A 17,515-nucleotide genomic window follows, 5' to 3' on the forward strand; every position below is an offset into this window, starting at 1 on the left:
TCAACGTCCTCATCGTGGATAAGTTGGACGACGGCATGGGCCAGCTACCTTCGAATTCATGCCGGACTCCAATCTTCACAACGGATCACGAACGATGGGATTGAGCCCCCAATCCTGACAGCGCCAAGCTTTACAGCGGGCATGGCTTTTCTGTCGAGATTACTTTTCCGGAATTGTCCCCAACAGTGGGCTTAATATTAGCGACGCCTCTGAAAACTGCTTTAGTTAGCTACTACAGTGCCATCATGACGAAACTTTACAAAAGTACCGTCAGGAAGAGATGACGGAAGGCGGATCGTAAAAACTAGTCAGTCGTGAAAGTTTATTCACAAAAACATTCCATGGCTTGAAGGGGTGACCACTGCGATGAAAAGTTGCCGTCAACTGCCATGACTTGGCTTGCTCGCCTTGGCATCGAGAGCGCCGCTACTGTAGCTTCGGACGTCCGCGCAGCGCTTCCCACCCTGTAACTTATCGCGCCGGCACGAAAGAGCGCGCGTCACCGTGGCCGCCGTTGCGGCTACTTGCGTGATGTTGCCTGAAATCGAGCGCAGGCGAACGCCAACGACATGCGCTAATATGAAAGATGAGGTAAATATAAGCAAACCAAGAATCATAACGGGTCTTCGTTCCTTCTCAGTGCCCCGGTTTGATGCCCCGCGGCCGTCCGCTACTGTGCTACAGCGCCATGTGCTGGACTACCGGCGATGCGCGGTCTCCTTCGTGGCGACCGTCAGCAGCAGAGCAACCGAACGATGCACCCAATAGGAAATTATCAATCGTGATCAGGCACCACGTGAGAGTGTCCGGCGTCACTCGAGGCACTCTCGTCGCCAGCGCGCGGAGTGAGCGGCGCCGCGGCGTGGCCCCGCAGCCGCTCCGGTCACCTGAGCTATGCTTCTAGTCACCACACCTGAGCCGTGGTCCGTTTACTTGTTTTTGCCGACAGTACCTGCAAAGAAACCCGTGAGTTTACTTTCAAAATAACGCGTCGCAGTGAAAGAACAGCATTCTTTCCGGTTTCAAAGTACACGTCGCCGTGTTTCCCAACCTCGCATGCATGGCTACCAAGACTGAATGTATTTTTACCACTGTCGACCCTCAATTACCGCTGTACCCTTTTTGGCAATGAAGGGTGTGGCTTGCAAAATACAGGTAGTAACTTTTTCTTCAGTAATTTCAGTTCTGGATAGTGCGGGAGTTATCACGACTTCTCGAAAACCTTAGTGGGCGTTCGTCCAATAAGAGCGTGACTGAGGGTATAAATTGTTGGTCTGCTCCGGGGCGTCAGATGCCAAACATGAATCGGGTCCCCGAGACAGACGTGCGCTTTCTGCAGCAAGATGCAATGAATACCGTCGATGACCTGACCGTCGATTTCCAGCGAGCCTGTTCTGGTGAGTCCTCGTAGATTTTTTTCTGGAAGGCAGTTTTATTCCGTTGGTCCTAATTATGAGCTTTGTGTAGGAATTTCTTGTACGCCGTGTGCTGTTGAGACAAATGAAAAGTTTCCAGCTTAATAAATGTGCGTGCTATGTAAAAAAAAGACTACAAGGTGGTGTTCTTACCAAACTCTACTGGTTGCAGTAATTTCTGTGGTCGCAAATCAAATTCATCAGACGGAAGACAAGTACAGGGATGTTTAAAAAAAATTGCCGCTTATTTTATCGCCAGCCAAATGGGCATATTCAAGCTAAAATTAGGCCACACTACGCTTGTACTCGTAGCTTGAATTAGCCAATGCGCACACTTGTACGTGAGCGAGGTGATAATGGAGTAGACCTATACGAGAATAACCTTGCTTAAAAGTACATCTTGTTGGGCGACTTGGTCACAATTCATCTTGGGTACTAGACGCGAACGCGCAGACGACACAAGGAAGGCGACGGGACAGAGCGCCTCTGTCTCGTCTCCTTGTGCCTTGTGTGTGTTCGCGCCTAGTATCCAAGAGAATAATCTTGCCAAGCTCTCAGTGTTACGCACGTGAGCTAATCCGCGTTGCTCAAGTAACTGAGAATGAAACAGGCAATAACGGACAACGCTTTCCAGCACAGTCACTAAGAAATAATGGTGCCTGAAAATATTTTATTAACTGGAAACGCGCCTGCTTCTGCGCTTGCAGTGGTTGACTCCGAGGGTGCGCCTGGATTTGAACAGCCTGTGTAGCCACAAGCCTTCTAGGGACGCTGACAAGAGCTACGATGAAATTAGCTGTGGTGACGTCAGCTCAGGGAGTGTGCTCCCTCCAGAGTCACCAGATTTGTCGGCAAAGGACTTGGATGCCATCCTAGATCCTCAGGAGTATGTCGAATGGTCAAGTGGCGTTGGCGCTACTACCGACCAAGAAGAGCCTCGATGCTCAACTCCTAAGTTGAGCGAAAACACCCCTGGAGAGTCCGGGTTGCCCGTTATTCCGTAGAGGAGGATCGCCTGACTGGCACCACTACAATGCATGGGCCGTCTGGCGCGGATACTGCTACATTGCCGAACACCGCCCAAAGGGAATGTGCTCCTCCGCCGATAGCGCAGTAAGCTGGACGTCCGTGGCGGGCTCGTCCCCGTATAGAGCTGGACGCCATAGCGCTGCGTCCAAATCCTATGCGCTAGCAGCCATCGCCGATGCTGGAGGTTTATCTCCTACAACAACAAGAAAATCACGACACCCAACTGCGAACGGGTGTGTAGAAGATTGCGGCTGCTGGAAAAGCGTCTGCATGAAGGAATCGGCTCCAACGAGGTCTACTAGAGGCAGTAACGTGAGGGAAGATATGTTTCCACTCCGTTTACAATCTCATAAAACGTAGGCACTTGTTGTCTCCACATTTTTACAGCAAAGTTGTTTGTGCAACTGGAAGCGCTTGAAAATGTTATATACCTGTTTTCACGGATATGTAAAGAATCTGCATTACTGAGAAAATTTATATTGTGTAGAAATGTCAGGAGTGATACGCAGACAAATTTCGAAATGTATGGTATATTCAGGAGATAAATGATAGATAGTAAGGGGGAGCATAAAACGGGCGGGCCGTTCAGTAGCTTTATTGGACAAGATCACGAAGTTTCTCCGCTACCCTGAGAGGGCCAAAGACGCATTTCAAAGCATGTGGGTTACCCGCCGTGTTTGCTTAGTGGCTATGGTGTTGGGCTGCTAAGCATGAGGTCGCGGCATCAAATCCCGGATCGAATTTGGATTGGGGCGACATGCGAAAACACTTGTGTACTTAGATTTATGCGCATGTTCAAGAATCCCAGGTTGTCCAAAATAATCCGGAACCCCCCGCTATACGGCATGCGTCATATTAGATCGTGGTTATGGTGCATAAACCCCCATATTCTAACTTTTTTAAAGTGTGTGGGTTATTTGCCTCCTTGGCAATAAATTACGTTGGTGAGCGCTCCACATAGCTATGACTTGTGTTTTCTGAACGGCGCATAAATTAAGCCGGTGCTTCTGGAGAGTTTAGTTTGATTAACTCTTTCTGCAATGGCTTTTTTTCCGTTGACATAGGTCGGGACCCTTGAGCAAATTAAGCTCAACTCCAACTCAGCGCCAAGGTTGCCTCTTGGACATTGGCAGCGCCAGAACTTCGACGACTTCTCTTGACAATGCCTGCATGTACCTGATTTTGACCAATAGTGCTGTGTGTTCTGGCAAATAAAAGAATTGCAGATATCTTTTTTGTTGTTCTTCTTCTACTTGCTCGCACTGTTGCTTGACGAGCGAGTGGAGCGGACGCACTGGCTCGCTTTGCATCATCATTATACTGGTCAACGAAATTCACCGGTTGTATATCTTAAGTTAAAAGAATGCTTTCTCGCTATTAGAAAGCTTAAGCGCCATAGTAATAGCTTAGACAACCTCGGTTAGGCAGCGCTGGTGATGCTGATGTGGTTATTATTTTAATCGAGTCGTTACAATGTTAACATTCGCCTTTCTAAAAGCGCACCATCGATAAAAAACAAGAACAAAAACACACGAAGTGGTCGCAAAAGTGTACCGGTGACTGTCTGTTTGCACAACCGCTGCAAAGATCACTGTGCCCGCCGTGGTGGCTTAGCGAATTTGACGTTGCGCTGGCAAGCCTCAGGGCACGGGTTCAAATTCCAGCTGCGGCGGGCGTATTCCGATGGGGACAAAATTAGGCCTTCGTACAACCTAATGGTGGCACGTTAAAGGAGGGCAGGCGGTCAAAGTTAATTGAAAGAGCCCCACTACGGCGCGCCTTAAAATCGTATTGTAGTTTTGACGCGTAAAACAACATAACGTAATTTTTAAAATTTGATTCTGTCTCTCGCTGCTCGTCATGCCCGCACTGTATTTTGAGTGGCATGCGCGTGAATTTGCGAGGGAAATAGCGATGTGTAGACTGCAATGCTGTTCTGCAGAAACAATCCGACACATAATGATTTTCCCTAGTGGGAACATTATGAAAGAAGAGCGTCTTCTGCGCGTCTCATTTGAGGCGTCGAACTAAATGTGGTTATAAGACATGATCACTAACGTCTATAATGTGCTTCGCACGCCAGCGACAAGGTTTGCAACATCGAGCTTGAGGTAGGCCTCAATCAAGAGAACAGGAGTATGTGAAACAAACGCGAGTACTGTTAATTTCGTTCCGATGTTAAGCACGCTGTTATGACTCGCCTTTTTGAGAAGCGATGATTCGGGAAGCGTCGCGTCGAGGCACCTTAGTGCACATAGATGCGCAGCCGCATGGTATCTTTTATATTTCACGTGATTTCTTTATACAGGGTGTCTCAACAAATTTTAGCCAGAGTTTTAAAATATGCAAATGCCACGTAGCTGGACAGAAAAAAAAGGTAATATTGTTTGCTGTCGCTTGGAGATACTCGAACTAATTTTGTCATTCCACCTAATTAGATAATGAGCCTTAATTATTCAACTTCTCAAATATTAAAATTAGATGAAATGTTTCAACGAGAAAATTGTAGAACCACATGAAAAACTCCTTGATACAGCTTTCTGTTGCTCAGTACGTGCTACATGAAAGTGTTCTTCCGAGCGTGAAAGATCGCCGTAAATGCCCGCAAAATTGCCGCGCGACTGGCCGCTTGAGGCACTTAACGTTTATTCACTGGCTTTTTTCGCGCTTGGAAAAACACTTTTATGCAGCACGTATCGAGGAACAGAAAGCTGTATCGGGAATTTTTCATGTGGTTCAACAATTTTCTACTTGATTTTCTTCATCTAAGTATATTATTTGAGAAGTTGATTAATAAATTAAAACTAAACACATAATATGGCGGAATGAAAAAAATAGTTTGAGTATCTCGATCGACGGCAAGCAACAATACCTTTGTTCTGTCCAGCTGCGTTTTTTATTTTAAACTCTGGCAAAAGTTTGCTGGGACAGCTTGTATAGCGGAAAATGGAAACACGCGCTATGCACCGTCCTAGAAATGTCTCATTTTGACGTGCCTTACAAGGCTCGACAACCGCCCTATTGATATTATCACAATTAAAACAATACTCAAAAATTTATATATGCTCCTTGATATTTAAAAAAAAAAGCGCTCGATAGCTGGGACACCTTGTACACCGCTCTCTTTATCAAAACTAGTTTAATACGATGATATGAAAATTGGTAATTTTGCACTAAGAAATGCACACGCGGACTTTGTGAAAACACGTGGGGTACCTGACGTAGAGCGATCCGATTTTTCGTTTATTCTTCTTTACGCATTGATGATGGCGCACAGTAATAGTGTTTTGTTCATTTGCTGATTGCCACAGAAAGGCACCACTTCGGCACCACAGAAAGAACCGGACACCACTTCGACGTCAATTCCTGAGTCAGATGACTTAACCACCCCATTTTCGCCATCCTCATCAGTCCATTGTCTGTAATAGCCCACGTGGTTTCGATGACGGTGCTCAAGTCGACTATAGTATGGTACCGTGACAGCTAGGTAATAAATTTGACTAGCGTCTTTGGTGCAATTAACAGTGAGCATTTCGATACAGACAGCGTTACCATCGGATATAAATTTGAAGGGATCGTGAGATTTCGCGAGACAGGGTGTTTGATTTGCCCTGCTCGAAGGGATAGGGCGGCCCATTTATACTCTCTCTCGTGGCTGTTATTTTTGACTCAGCGCCAATAGTAAATAAAAGGTAGCTTTTTTTTGTTCACAGTGCGACATGCCTTGACACAGATGGCTTATGACGCATGAGAGCACTCCTACAGGAGTCGGTAGCTTCCGTATTGTGCTGTTTTCAAGTCACTGTGACGGGAATAACATATAGTTATTCAACATCCCTCACTGTGTCTCAGCATATATATATATATATATATATATATATATATATATATATATATATATATATATATATATATATATATATATATTGCTTTTCAAATCGCTGAGATACAACAGCTGCAGCGCATCAGAAGGCCACCCGTATATCAGTTTTATTCCTCTTCTGACCTTTATAACTTAGCCGCTGCGACCTTGGTAACGTGTCACCGCCCAGAGTCCATGGCGGGGTCTCCACCGGCGATGAAGGAATTTGGGGTCAGTTGTAGCAGCGCGCTTTGCTCTGCGAGAAAAAAACATTTACCCTTCTGCACAATAGCGTTTTTACATTCGCATATTTGTTTTTCCCCCGGGCTTCTTTCTTTCTTGAGTCGCCAGAAGTGCTAAACTGCCAATCGCTGCGTGCATTTGGCGAGATCTAGCTTGCAAAGGCTCTTTCAGATTGCCCAGTCTGCTATGCAAAGCTTGCGCGATGTAATCTCCTGCAGCTGTTCTGCATAAGAAGATATATGGATAAACCTGCCTATTCTTGAAAGCCGTGTTTCGTTTATGATGATGTAAGAAATGACGTGTTACACTGATATTTCGATATATTTTATTAAAGTATTTCGAAAATGCGCTTCGCATTTTACTCATTGTTTGCGGACGCACTGTGTTTTCTGCGCTCATTGGATGCATATATGAATTGCATTGAACTAGGAAGCTTACTGTCTGCGGTTTCCAATGACACCGAGTATTATTGTCTAGCCTGAAGCGTTACCTGACGGCAATCAAAACAGTGTGTGCAAGAAACGGCGTTTTCTTTTTCTGTATTAGCCCCCTTTGTACTGCGTTTCCGGTAAAAATATTCTACACAACAAAATGAAGTTTGCTGTACCTTTAAATGAAATGTTATACAAAGTTTCTATGAAGAGATATTGCGTGTAAAGCATTAAGGAATTTATATAGGTGCTAAGGAAAATTGCCAAAACGATAAAAGTGTATGAATTAATATATTTTCTCCTTTTCAACGCAGAACAAGAATATTTAGTGGTTTCTTAGGCTACATAGCACTTATCATATATGGGAAGTTGTTTTGTGGTCTGTTGAAAATTTCATGAGTTAATATTACTTCAAATTGGCAATTTATGGCTATGCCTGGTCATGCATTAGCGAAGGATATGCAAAATTACTCCAGCTGAAACTCTGAGAGACAGAGAGAGAGAGAGAAAGAAACGTTTATTATACGAAACAGTATTCCGAGCGTGGACGGGCATCACCCTAAGGTGGGAAGGTTCCTTAGTCCAGGGACCCTCTGGCTTCGACTCTGAAATTTTTGATAATCAAGCAGCAAGCGCTTCTCGGGGATTCTATGAATACGAAAATTGTCTTATGTCAATTAAGGAATCTACAAGGGAGCAGAGAATTGAGCTAATCTTTCTGCTGGCCAGGTCCGTGCAAATTGACATCTTTTTTTCATTTACACGCTTATTCACAACGAATGCTGCACATTAGTATAGTTATATAACGTCTTACAACTACTAGCACTCAATAGTTTACTAAACAGTGCTTGAAACAAACGATTTCCGGTAAATAATAAATCTCACAGGTGCTTTTTGCTGGTAGCGCCACATGCGCAAAAAAAAAAAATCAAGCTCTTTTACGTTATTCCAGCATTTGTGAAATGTGCCGCCACTATACAGTACAAAGCAGGCAAAATGCGGGTGCATTCTTTCTCTAGATTTGAGTGTTTGGCTCCCATATTCTTTCAAGCACACGTGTCTGCAAACACGCTATGAATGTAGTTCAACGAGAGCTCGCTCAATTGTGGCTGCTGGGAGAAAAAAAGAATGAAAGCAAAAAAGCGTCGTGCGCGGTACCGTACTTACTCGAGCGTAACGTGAGCACGACTGTAACGCGAGGGGCGAAATTCCAGCCACGGGGCGAAGCGGGAATATATATACTGTACTGAAGGCACTGGGCAGTGGGCATGGTGCTGGTGTGCAGGTGCAAAAGAAGAAGACGACGAGAAGTGCTTGCTTGACAGATAGGAAGTTCCATCCAAGAATAACGTCGTGTGACGAACGAGATAGGATGACAAATTCTATAACATACATAACGTTTCGAATGACAACCCGTGCTGTGCACGACGCTGAAGGCTGAATGCGATGCGAGGTTGCCGTACGCAGAGAAAGAGAGGTAAGGGGAATGGTCACTTTGTTCAAATTGCGGCAAAGCTTCTCACTAATAATAGAAACGGCGGCTCCGGTGTCGATAAGCGCGTGTACGGTGACGCCGTCTAAGGACAGTTCAATTTCGTTCGCCGGGTTCGAATGAGGCCTTGAAATGTTCGACGTAAACGCAGTTCTTGCCTCTGGAACTGCGACTGTTAGTTTTCCTCTCGGGCTGGGCTGGGTCGGCGAACCATCGGGGAAATGGATCGGCGACGTGGGGAAGGTGACCGACGGGCATCGAAAGGGAGGCGACTGTAAGAAGAGTCCGGAGGAAGGCTAGATGGGTCCTGACGCGGAAGTCGAGCAGGCCTGTAGCTTGAGGCGCCGCCACTGTCAGGTAAACGGGGGCTGCGACGGCGGCAAAATCGTGCTACGTGGCCCGGAAAATGGCAGAAATAGCATATTGGCCGGTTGTCGGATGTACGCCACGGGTTGACGACAGGGGCTCCAGTGGCCGAGTAAGGGACGACCATCGGGCGTGAAGGTGGCGGCGGCGGCACATGGAAGGTGCCAGTGGCCCGGTAGGCATCAGAAGCCGGAGGAGCGTAAGGCCGGGCGACGACGTCAGCGTAGGTTAGCGGCCCAGCTGCAGGCTGCGGAGGAGGGGCAGATGGCAGCGCCGCGGCAACTTGGGTCTGGATGACGTGGCGAAGTGAAGGAGCCAAGGTTGTCGGCTATCGGCAAATTCCGTCCTTATGTGTACGGGCGTCCATTTGACATCGTGACCGACCATCATGCCCTATGCTGGTTATCTTCTCTAAAAGATCCAACTGGTCGGCTTGCCCGTTGGGCATTGCGCCTACAAGAATACGACATCCGCGTTGTTTATCGCTCAGACCGAAAGCATTCAGACGCAGACGCTCTATCCCGGTCACCCCTGCCTTCTGGTCCTGTCCGCTCGCCTATTTATACCTGCAGTGCCTTCGCCCTCAACATTTCCGACATGCCATCAGAGCAGCGCAAAGACCCATGGATCTCTTCGCTTACCGACTTCCTGTCCAGCCACTCGCCAGCACCGACCTCTCGGACGCTTCGTCGCCAAGCCACGCACTTCATCATTCGAGATAACCTGCTGTACCGCCGCAACTACAATTCCAGCGGTCGTAAGTGGTTGCTTGTTATACCCCGACACCTCCGCTCCGACATCTGCGCCACGTTCCACGACGACCCACAATGCGGCCACGCTGGTGTATTAAAGACATACACTCGCCTCCAGCTTCGGTACTACTGGCGCGGTATGTACCGTTTCGTTCGCCAGTATGTCCGGTCATGCCACCTATGCCAACGACGCAAGACGCCACCTCAACATGCCACCGGCCCCTTGCAACCTTTACCATGCCCCGCGCGCGCGTTCGACCGCGTCGGCATTGACTTATACGGTCCGCTTCCCAACACTCCAAGCGGCAACCGCTGGGTTATTGTTGCTATCGACCACCTCACGCGGTACGCTGAAACTTCAGCCCTAGCATCTGCCACAGCAAAAGACGTCGGCAGTTTTATCCTTCAAAACCTGATTTTACGCCATGGAGCACCTCGCGAATAACTGAGCGACCGCGGTCGCGTTTTCCTCTCAGACGTCATTGCAGCATTGCTAAAGGAGTGTCGCATCATTCACCGCACTACCACAGCATATCATCCACAAACTAACGGGATGACAGAACGTTTCAACCGCACCCTTGGTGACATGATGGCCATGTATGCTTCATCTGACCACTCGAATTGGGATCGCATTCTACCTTTCGTCACCTACGCTTACAATACCGCCACGCAAAGCACCACTGGGTTCTCCCCTTTCTTTCTCCTTTACGGACACGAACCTTCATGCACTATGGACACGATTCTACCTTACCGGCCAGATGCTTCGGAGTGGACGACTGTTTCTAGAGCGGCTGCTTACGCCGAAGAATGTCGCCAGCTCGCTCGTTCGTTCACATCCCAGGACCAGTGGCGCCAAAAGCTTCGCCACGATTCATCCACTACGGCTACGTGCTTTGCGCCTGGCTCGCTGGTCTGGTTGTGGGTGCCCTCTACTCCTCCAGGCCTTTCCTCCAAGCTGCTCTCCAAGTACCACGGTCCTTATCGGGTACTGAAACAAACATCCGCGGTCAACTACCTCATCGAGCCAACGGAAGCGCCTTCCGACCAGCGTCGTCGGGACCAGGAAATTGTCCACGTCTCCCGGCTCAAGCAGTGCCATGACCCCCCTGTGTTCCCCTGTCCTTAGGTCGCCAGGATGGCTACTCTTTCGGTGGGGAGTGATTGTACTGAAGGCACTGGGCAGTGGGCATGGTGCTGGTGTGCAGGTGCAAAAGAAGAAGACGACGAGAAGTGCTTGCTTCCGTGTTACGATACAGCGCCGACCTGTTTTAAGCCTAGCGCTACAATCTATAACTAGTGACCCTTCTGCTCGGTGAACACCCTCGTTGCAATACGATTGTAAGGCGAGATGAACAGAAAATGAAATGGTACCTTTATTCACGAGATAAAACTTCGGAAATTTGAAATTTGAAATTCTGAAATTATTGCACAACCATGTCATGCGGGAGGCCGTACCAGGCAGCCGGCACCTGCTCGGCGATCTTCGACGCACACGGCCGCTTCATTCTCCCTGAAGGAGTCACGGCGCGGTCCCATTGCAGCCGCCCTGTGTGTAACTTTCGCGTTGCTGTCCTTGAACGGTTTCATTAGACAAACGTCTAAAGACTGCAGCAGGAAGGTCATTCCTCAGGGAAGGACCACGATGTTTGTCTTCGTATCGATCAGCTTTTTTTTTTCTTTTAGTTCAGGCGTCAGGTGCCCGCGATAGGAGTCCAACACAAGGATCGAGGCAGTGTGAAGTGCGCCTGAACGGCCGTCGACACCACATAGTTTCTGTCCAATCGAGAACAAGGGACGACTCCATCCACTCCTTTGGATAGCAGCGCACAACCGCATTTTTTTTGTTTGTTTTTGCAAAAATGAGATGTGCACGAAAGCGCTTCCTGTCAGATACGGTGGCACGAGCCCCCAGTTTTCAGTAGTTTTGGAGGAACCGTGGCAACTCTTCTACGTATGATATGAAGTTGATGTATAACCATAAAAAGTTTAATTCTTGTATATAGATTCAGCGCCTCCCGCTGTCCACGCCACCCGCGAATAGTTGACTCGTTCACGTCGAGGCGCCGAGCCGCGGCGGAGTCTTCTAGCTCCTCGGCCAACAAAATGGCTCGTCGTTTGCAGCGAGCAACAGACTGAGCGCGCACATCGCTATAACTTCGCGAATAAACGCGTGAAATCGACAAGGAACGCATGTTGACTTCGCTTGGCTTACCTATCGATCGAGTCGAGACGTACGGATGCAGGCTACCAACGTAAAACTAAAAACTCCGCAATTTGGAGTAACATACTTTTAGCGGTCAATTTTACTGTTATTCAAATGTAACGCGAGGATCTGCTTCAAGCAACGAAAATCTTTAAACAATAAAACCCGCGTTACAATTGGGTAAATACGGGACATCCTGATTGTATAATGAAATGAATGAATTATAGGGTTTTACGTGCCAAAACCACTTTCTGATTATGAGTCCCGCCGTAGTGGAGGACTCCGGAAATTTCGACCAGCTGGGGTTCTTTAACGTGCACCTAAATCTAAGCACACGGGTGTTTTCGCATTTCGCCCCCATCGAAATGCGGCCGCCGTGGCCGGGATTCGATCCCGCGACCTCGTGCTCAGCAGATTGTATACATGTGACAGCTAGTCAGAATCACGGTGGTCAGCAGTTTAGGCTATTGTGCCATTGTGCCAAAGAGAATTCCGGGTAAAGCAAGTTTTCAGAAATTTCCTGGACGCTAAGTTTTGTTCACAGGTGACTGTGGAAACCATTTTTGAAGTGCAGACAGAACTTGCCCTCGCCTCTTTCTATTTGCCAGGCTCGTACGACAATATCTGCAAACTTGCTTTCCTCGCGCTGTGAAGGGCGACGTGTTTATCGGAGTACTGTGTTTGCCCTATTCTATGCGACGCCGGTTCAACGATAGTATTAGCAGCAAATAATGAGCGAGCCTTTTTTCCCCCAAATGCAGTGATAAGTGCGATGGCCGCGCGACCTGTAGTATTCCAAGGCGCGCGCAACAAACCAAATGTCACGTGCTCCGACACCCTGTGAAATTTTGAAACACGTGATTTCCAGTAGGTGACCTGCTCGTTGAAATATATATCGTATTTACCCGCGTGATCATCGCACTCGCATAATGGTCGCAGCCGCACATTGTCCACATCTTTTCTAGCTAACATCGCATCCTCGAAAATCACTGCAATTTGTGCCGTTTGTTTCTTTCGATGCGTGACAGCTGATCGAGCAGAGTTTCCCGCCGTATCTTTTTGCGAAGCTTTTCCGCCAATGCATGCGCAACATCGCACGTGTTTTCGAAAGTATCCGAATTTAGCACAAAAAGAAAAGAAGCACGGACAGCGCGAGAAAGGCAGACATGCAACACGTGCACAATTTACGCTATGTACACTGATGAGTGAAGTTATGCAGATCGCACGCACTGTGGGAATCGATGTAAGCGAAGATTTCGGTTCTGGATGCATCGTTTGACGATAATTAGCGGTGACGTTGACGGATAAAGCTTAATTTATTCAACTTTTGAACTAACACGAGAGTGCTGAGTTGACGTTAAACGTAACCTTGTGTGCACCACTGCTGTTTGTCAGCGTAGTACACAGAACACACAGGAAGAGGTGTCTGCTTGAGGCGTTGTTTTGCGCCATATTTCATAACCTCTGAGAGGATTGGGCATTGTCATTGCCTCACATGGCACATCGCATTGTGGCAGAAGTATTAAACTTGAATTGGATTATGGGGCTGTACATGCCAAAACCACGCTCGGAAATCACGCCGTGGTGGTGGACTCAGTATTGATTTTCACACCATGATGTTCTTTAACGTGTCCCAAAATCGAAGTGCCCATGCGTTTCCCATTTCGTTCCCGTCGAAATCGAGATCAAATCCACGACCTCTAGCAATGCTATAGCCGCACAGCTAACGCGGTGGGCCCAGAAGTTTTAATTTGACCGTCGACCGCTTCCGTAGTGTCTGCGGTGGGCTTAAATTAATGCGGCTCTGCTTCTGCACGCCCTGCGTAAGTTGCCCGCTTGACATATTTGCATGGCGTTTATTTTTCAGAAATAGCAGCAACGTAATGTGCCGTAACTTTAGCTTGAGCTTACCCTGTTTCCCAGCAACCGGTCTCGTATAGTAGTGGGGTTTCCTTCACCTTCCTCCTCTCTTATATGGGAATTGCCTCTTCTCCTCCCTCTCCTGTTCTATCTGCGTTCCCTCTGGCCTCGCACGTTAGTAGAAAGGGAAGCGCTGCAGTTTCTGCAGTACTACTGAAGGGAGTCGCGGATAATTACAGCTGTCAAGCGGCCAATGTGGCGATGAGCAGGGAGCTCCAAATAGCATTGTGCACATTCGACGCGGTGGGGTGAAAACGAGTTTCTCCGGTCGCCCTCCCTCTTTGACTCGCCCCTGTCATCTATATAAACGCCCTGATAACTATATAAACGCCCTAATCCCATCGTTCAAACGGCGTCGCATAGAATAGGGCAAACACAGTACTCCGTCAAGCATGTCGCACCTCACCACGTCGGGAAAGCAAGTTTGCAGATATCGTCGTACGCGCCTGGCAAATAGAAAGAGGCAAGGGCAAGTTCCGTGTGCACTTGGAAAACGCTTCGACAGTCACCATTGAACAAAAGTTAGCACCCACGAAATTTCTGGAATCTTACCTTATCGGCAATCCTCCTTCGTACAATGGCACAATAGCCTGGACTTCTGGCTAGCTGTTAAACACTCATGATGTACCGTGCACGGCACCTTTATCTTTATTTCACTTTTTTCCTCCCAACAGATACAAATCAGTGAGCGCTCGTTGAACTACATTGATGGCGTCTTTGCCGACACGTGTGCTTGAAGGAATGTGGGGGAGGCGCAACGGCTACACTGAGCCAAACATTCAAATCTAGACAAAAAATCCACCCGCGTTCTTTCTGCTTTGTTTATGTTTAGTGGCGCCACATTAGAGAAATGCTGGAACTGACGTGAAACAGCTTGTGCCTTCTTTTTTGCACAGATGGGGCTACAAGCAACAAACGCCCGTGAGAATTATTTCTATTAGAAAACTTTGTTTCAAGCACTTCTTTGTAAAACTAGCGAGTGCTAGTAATTACAAGACGCTGTGTAACCATACTAATGTGCAGCATTCGTTGTGAATAAGCATGTACATGAAAAAGAATGTCAGTTTTCATGGGCCTGGCCAGCAGAAAAATTAGCTAAATTCCCTGGTCTCGTGTAGATTCTTTAATTAACGTAAGACAATTTTCTCTTCTTAGAATCACTGAGAAGGCCTTGCTGTATGATTAATCGTAGAGAAGGCCTGCAGTTTCAGCTTGAATAGTCTCGCATATTCTTCGGTAATGTGTGACCAAGTGTAGCCATAAATTGCCAAATTGAAGTAGTAATAACTCAACTGTTTATCGGATCACAAAGCAACTTCACAAAGATGATAAGTGCACTGTATATAGTCTAAAAAAACTACTCACTATTGTTATTCTGAGTTGAAAGAAAGAAGAAGATACCACTCACAGATATTTATCGTTTCGTGCATTTTTATTAGCCTTCTTGTTAAAAGACAGTCAGGACCCTGCGGCACAATGCAACTCTTCGCACACCATGGTAAGAAAACGAGGAGCACGGCTGCGGGGCGTCCAGTAGCGACGACGACGTTCCGGATTCGAAGTGTGCGCAGCTTCACAAAGGCTCAGTAGGAGCGTTTGACACCGACGCCGGTGTGAGCGAAGCAGCTGCGCTGGCTGAGGCGTGGGACGCCTGCAGGGAGATCTCCGGCGAGGGCGATGTGCAGGGGCGCGGTAACACCGAGACGCTGCTGCTGTCGTCCAAGGGAGTGGACGCGTACGGTTCGACGAGGCCCGTCAGTTTGACTAGGTTGAAAAGCCAGTCCACGTAACTGCCGCACTCGTGAACCTTGCTTGGTTTGGTGGCCACCATCTCCTCCAAGTCGGCTGCGAGATCAAAAGAAAAAAACGATGTCTCGAATATAACTACACAGACTACGAGCTGATAAATGTGGCAGGAGGTATTTTCTCCGGCTCAATTCTAGCAGTACTGTGCCAGATGCGAGTAATTGATTGAATGGGATGATGACACGAGCACCCCTACTAGTTCGCTGCCGCGAGGGCGCCTGACAAGCGACAGGAACAAAGCCGGTACGTCGTAAGTTACTGGAATTACAGCCTTACTGATCTTCCTTGCCGCCTGTTTTCGAACACATACATACAGTACACAGAGTTGAAGACCATACTCCAAAGTGTGTCACGTGCACGCTTAATACGATATCTCATCTTTTACAGTGCAACACCAGTAATTCCGAGCCCAGTTCATCAAAGTGCATCTCTGCGACCGAGCTGAGCAACGGCGGCTATAAGCCTTTGTGGGGAGACCGCCGAACGCGTTTTCCAATCGCGCTGCGCGACACGCAGTGCAACGTTTGCTATCAAGCCATGTGACCTACTGTCGCAGCACTGAGTATTGTGGCCAGTATTTTATTTTATCAGAGGTCTGGATGATTCTGGCCAGATAGTATTACATTCTGTGAGCGGGTACTCAAACATGACCTAGTCAGAAATGGCTGGAGTGTACCGTTGCGTTTCAAGGTTCACCTGTGATTGTAACAGTGGCCTATATTGCGAAACTTACCTATATGGGACAAGACCATCCATAGAAACCGGCTAGACGTAGAGATTGCACGGCACATTCCGACATATTACGCGTATCATTCCGGTTTAGCGGATGTGATTTAAGCGTTAGAAAACTTCAGCAGTGGCAATGTTTTTGAAAAGCTATGGTAACTTGAAAGGTAACTAATAAAAAGTAATTAAGCAGTCACATTACGATCAATACTGATTATGAAAGTTCTGGTTCTCTTCGTAGGTATGAATCTTGACTCAATACTGTCGCTTTTCTTCTTTTTTTCAAGAACAATGTTTTACATAACCTGGGAAACTGACATGACCTGCACCAATGTGCTAAAAATAGACATGGCATACGCAAAATAGGTTAACGATCGGCAACAGCACTTTCAAACGTAACATCAAATCGTATGTAACGCAGTTACAAGACTGAGTATAACTCACGGAGAATAAGTCGCATATGTCTCCTGTCTGGCTGGCTCGGCAGTGGGCTCTTGTGGGTCTCACGGGGTACAGCCATTGCGATACTCTCCCGGCGGGCACCTGCGCGTGTCGTTTGCCTTACCCGGGACTCATGGCCGCATTTATATAGGCTTTCTCCAGTGGGAGGAGGAAACTACTCTCCAACCCAGCGCGCCACCTGGGCCTTCGAGCCTATTCGATTCTTTCTCGCTTGTGCGAATCGGCGTTGCGCCGTGTGCTTGCCTTGTGTCCGTGTAGGCAGGAGGTGGACCATTTCAAAGCCACTCTAGCGAACCTTCATCACTCGTTTCGCTGCATATGGGGGGGGTCATCCAAGGTCAGTGGGAAACCACTTACGCACTCGTGGGCTCCAAAAGCAACAATTGTAAGCGCAAAACTGTAGAAGGCGAAGCTTCCAGAAGAGGGTTGTATCCCCGAAAAACACAACCCATGTGCACAGCAAGCGAGACGGGACAGGCGCAACTTCCAACTGTTTATTCACCGCGTATGCGAATGAATATAATATAATATAATTAAATACAATATAATATAATATAATATAATATAATATAATATTCATTCGCATACGCGGTGAATAAACAGTTGGATGTTGTGCCTGTCCCGTCTCGCTTGCTGTGTGTTGCGTTTTTCGGTGCTACAACCCTCTTCTGGAAACGTGCACCAACTAGCCCCCCAGCAAGTATTACTAAGGCGAAGCTTATTATCTTCACGAAATGCGTCGGGAGGCGTGAGGCCGCGGCTCACGTGTATAGCTTACATCGCTTCCCTACGTATTCGACCTAGGGCG

At 47.6% G+C, this 17,515-nt stretch overlaps 1 protein-coding gene and 1 long non-coding RNA gene across 4 annotated transcripts; one reads left to right on the plus strand and one right to left on the minus strand.

Annotated features, from left to right (window-relative positions):
- The first annotated feature begins 650 nt into the window (after positions 1–650).
- Positions 651–4,868, plus strand: LOC139060540 (uncharacterized). Of its 3 annotated transcripts, none has more exons than XR_011514905.1 (3): positions 651–1,397; positions 2,123–2,800; positions 3,509–4,868. It is a non-coding gene; the product is annotated as an uncharacterized lncRNA (long non-coding RNA). The 3 variants fall into 3 exon arrangements; XR_011514904.1 differs by having other exon boundaries at positions 2,123–2,756; XR_011514906.1 differs by having other exon boundaries at positions 2,123–2,677.
- A 10,254-nt stretch (positions 4,869–15,122) lies between these two features.
- On the minus strand, positions 15,123–17,024 carry LOC139060539 (uncharacterized). The gene is made up of 2 exons (XM_070539702.1): positions 16,690–17,024; positions 15,123–15,558 (listed from the first exon to the last, which is right to left on the minus strand). The coding sequence occupies exons 1-2, from the start codon at positions 16,763–16,765 to the stop codon at positions 15,287–15,289; spliced, it is 348 nt and encodes a 115-aa protein (XP_070395803.1). The 5' UTR covers positions 16,766–17,024; the 3' UTR covers positions 15,123–15,286.
- Positions 17,025–17,515: the final 491 nt, after the last annotated feature.

The sequence above is a fragment of the Dermacentor albipictus genome, chromosome 5, assembly GCF_038994185.2.
Source record: "Dermacentor albipictus isolate Rhodes 1998 colony chromosome 5, USDA_Dalb.pri_finalv2, whole genome shotgun sequence".
In the NCBI taxonomy this organism is placed as follows: Eukaryota; Metazoa; Arthropoda; class Arachnida; order Ixodida; family Ixodidae; genus Dermacentor; species Dermacentor albipictus.

Bases quoted from the DNA above. Each gene is read 5' to 3' on its own strand.
- LOC139060539 (XM_070539702.1), bottom strand. From the start codon at position 16,765: ATGGCTGTACCCCGTGAGACCCACAAGAGCCCACTGCCGAGCCAGCCA. The intron at 15,559-16,689 runs GTGAGTTATACT...TTGATCTCGCAG, and splicing joins ACATATGCGACTTATTCTCC to CCGACTTGGAGGAGATGGTG.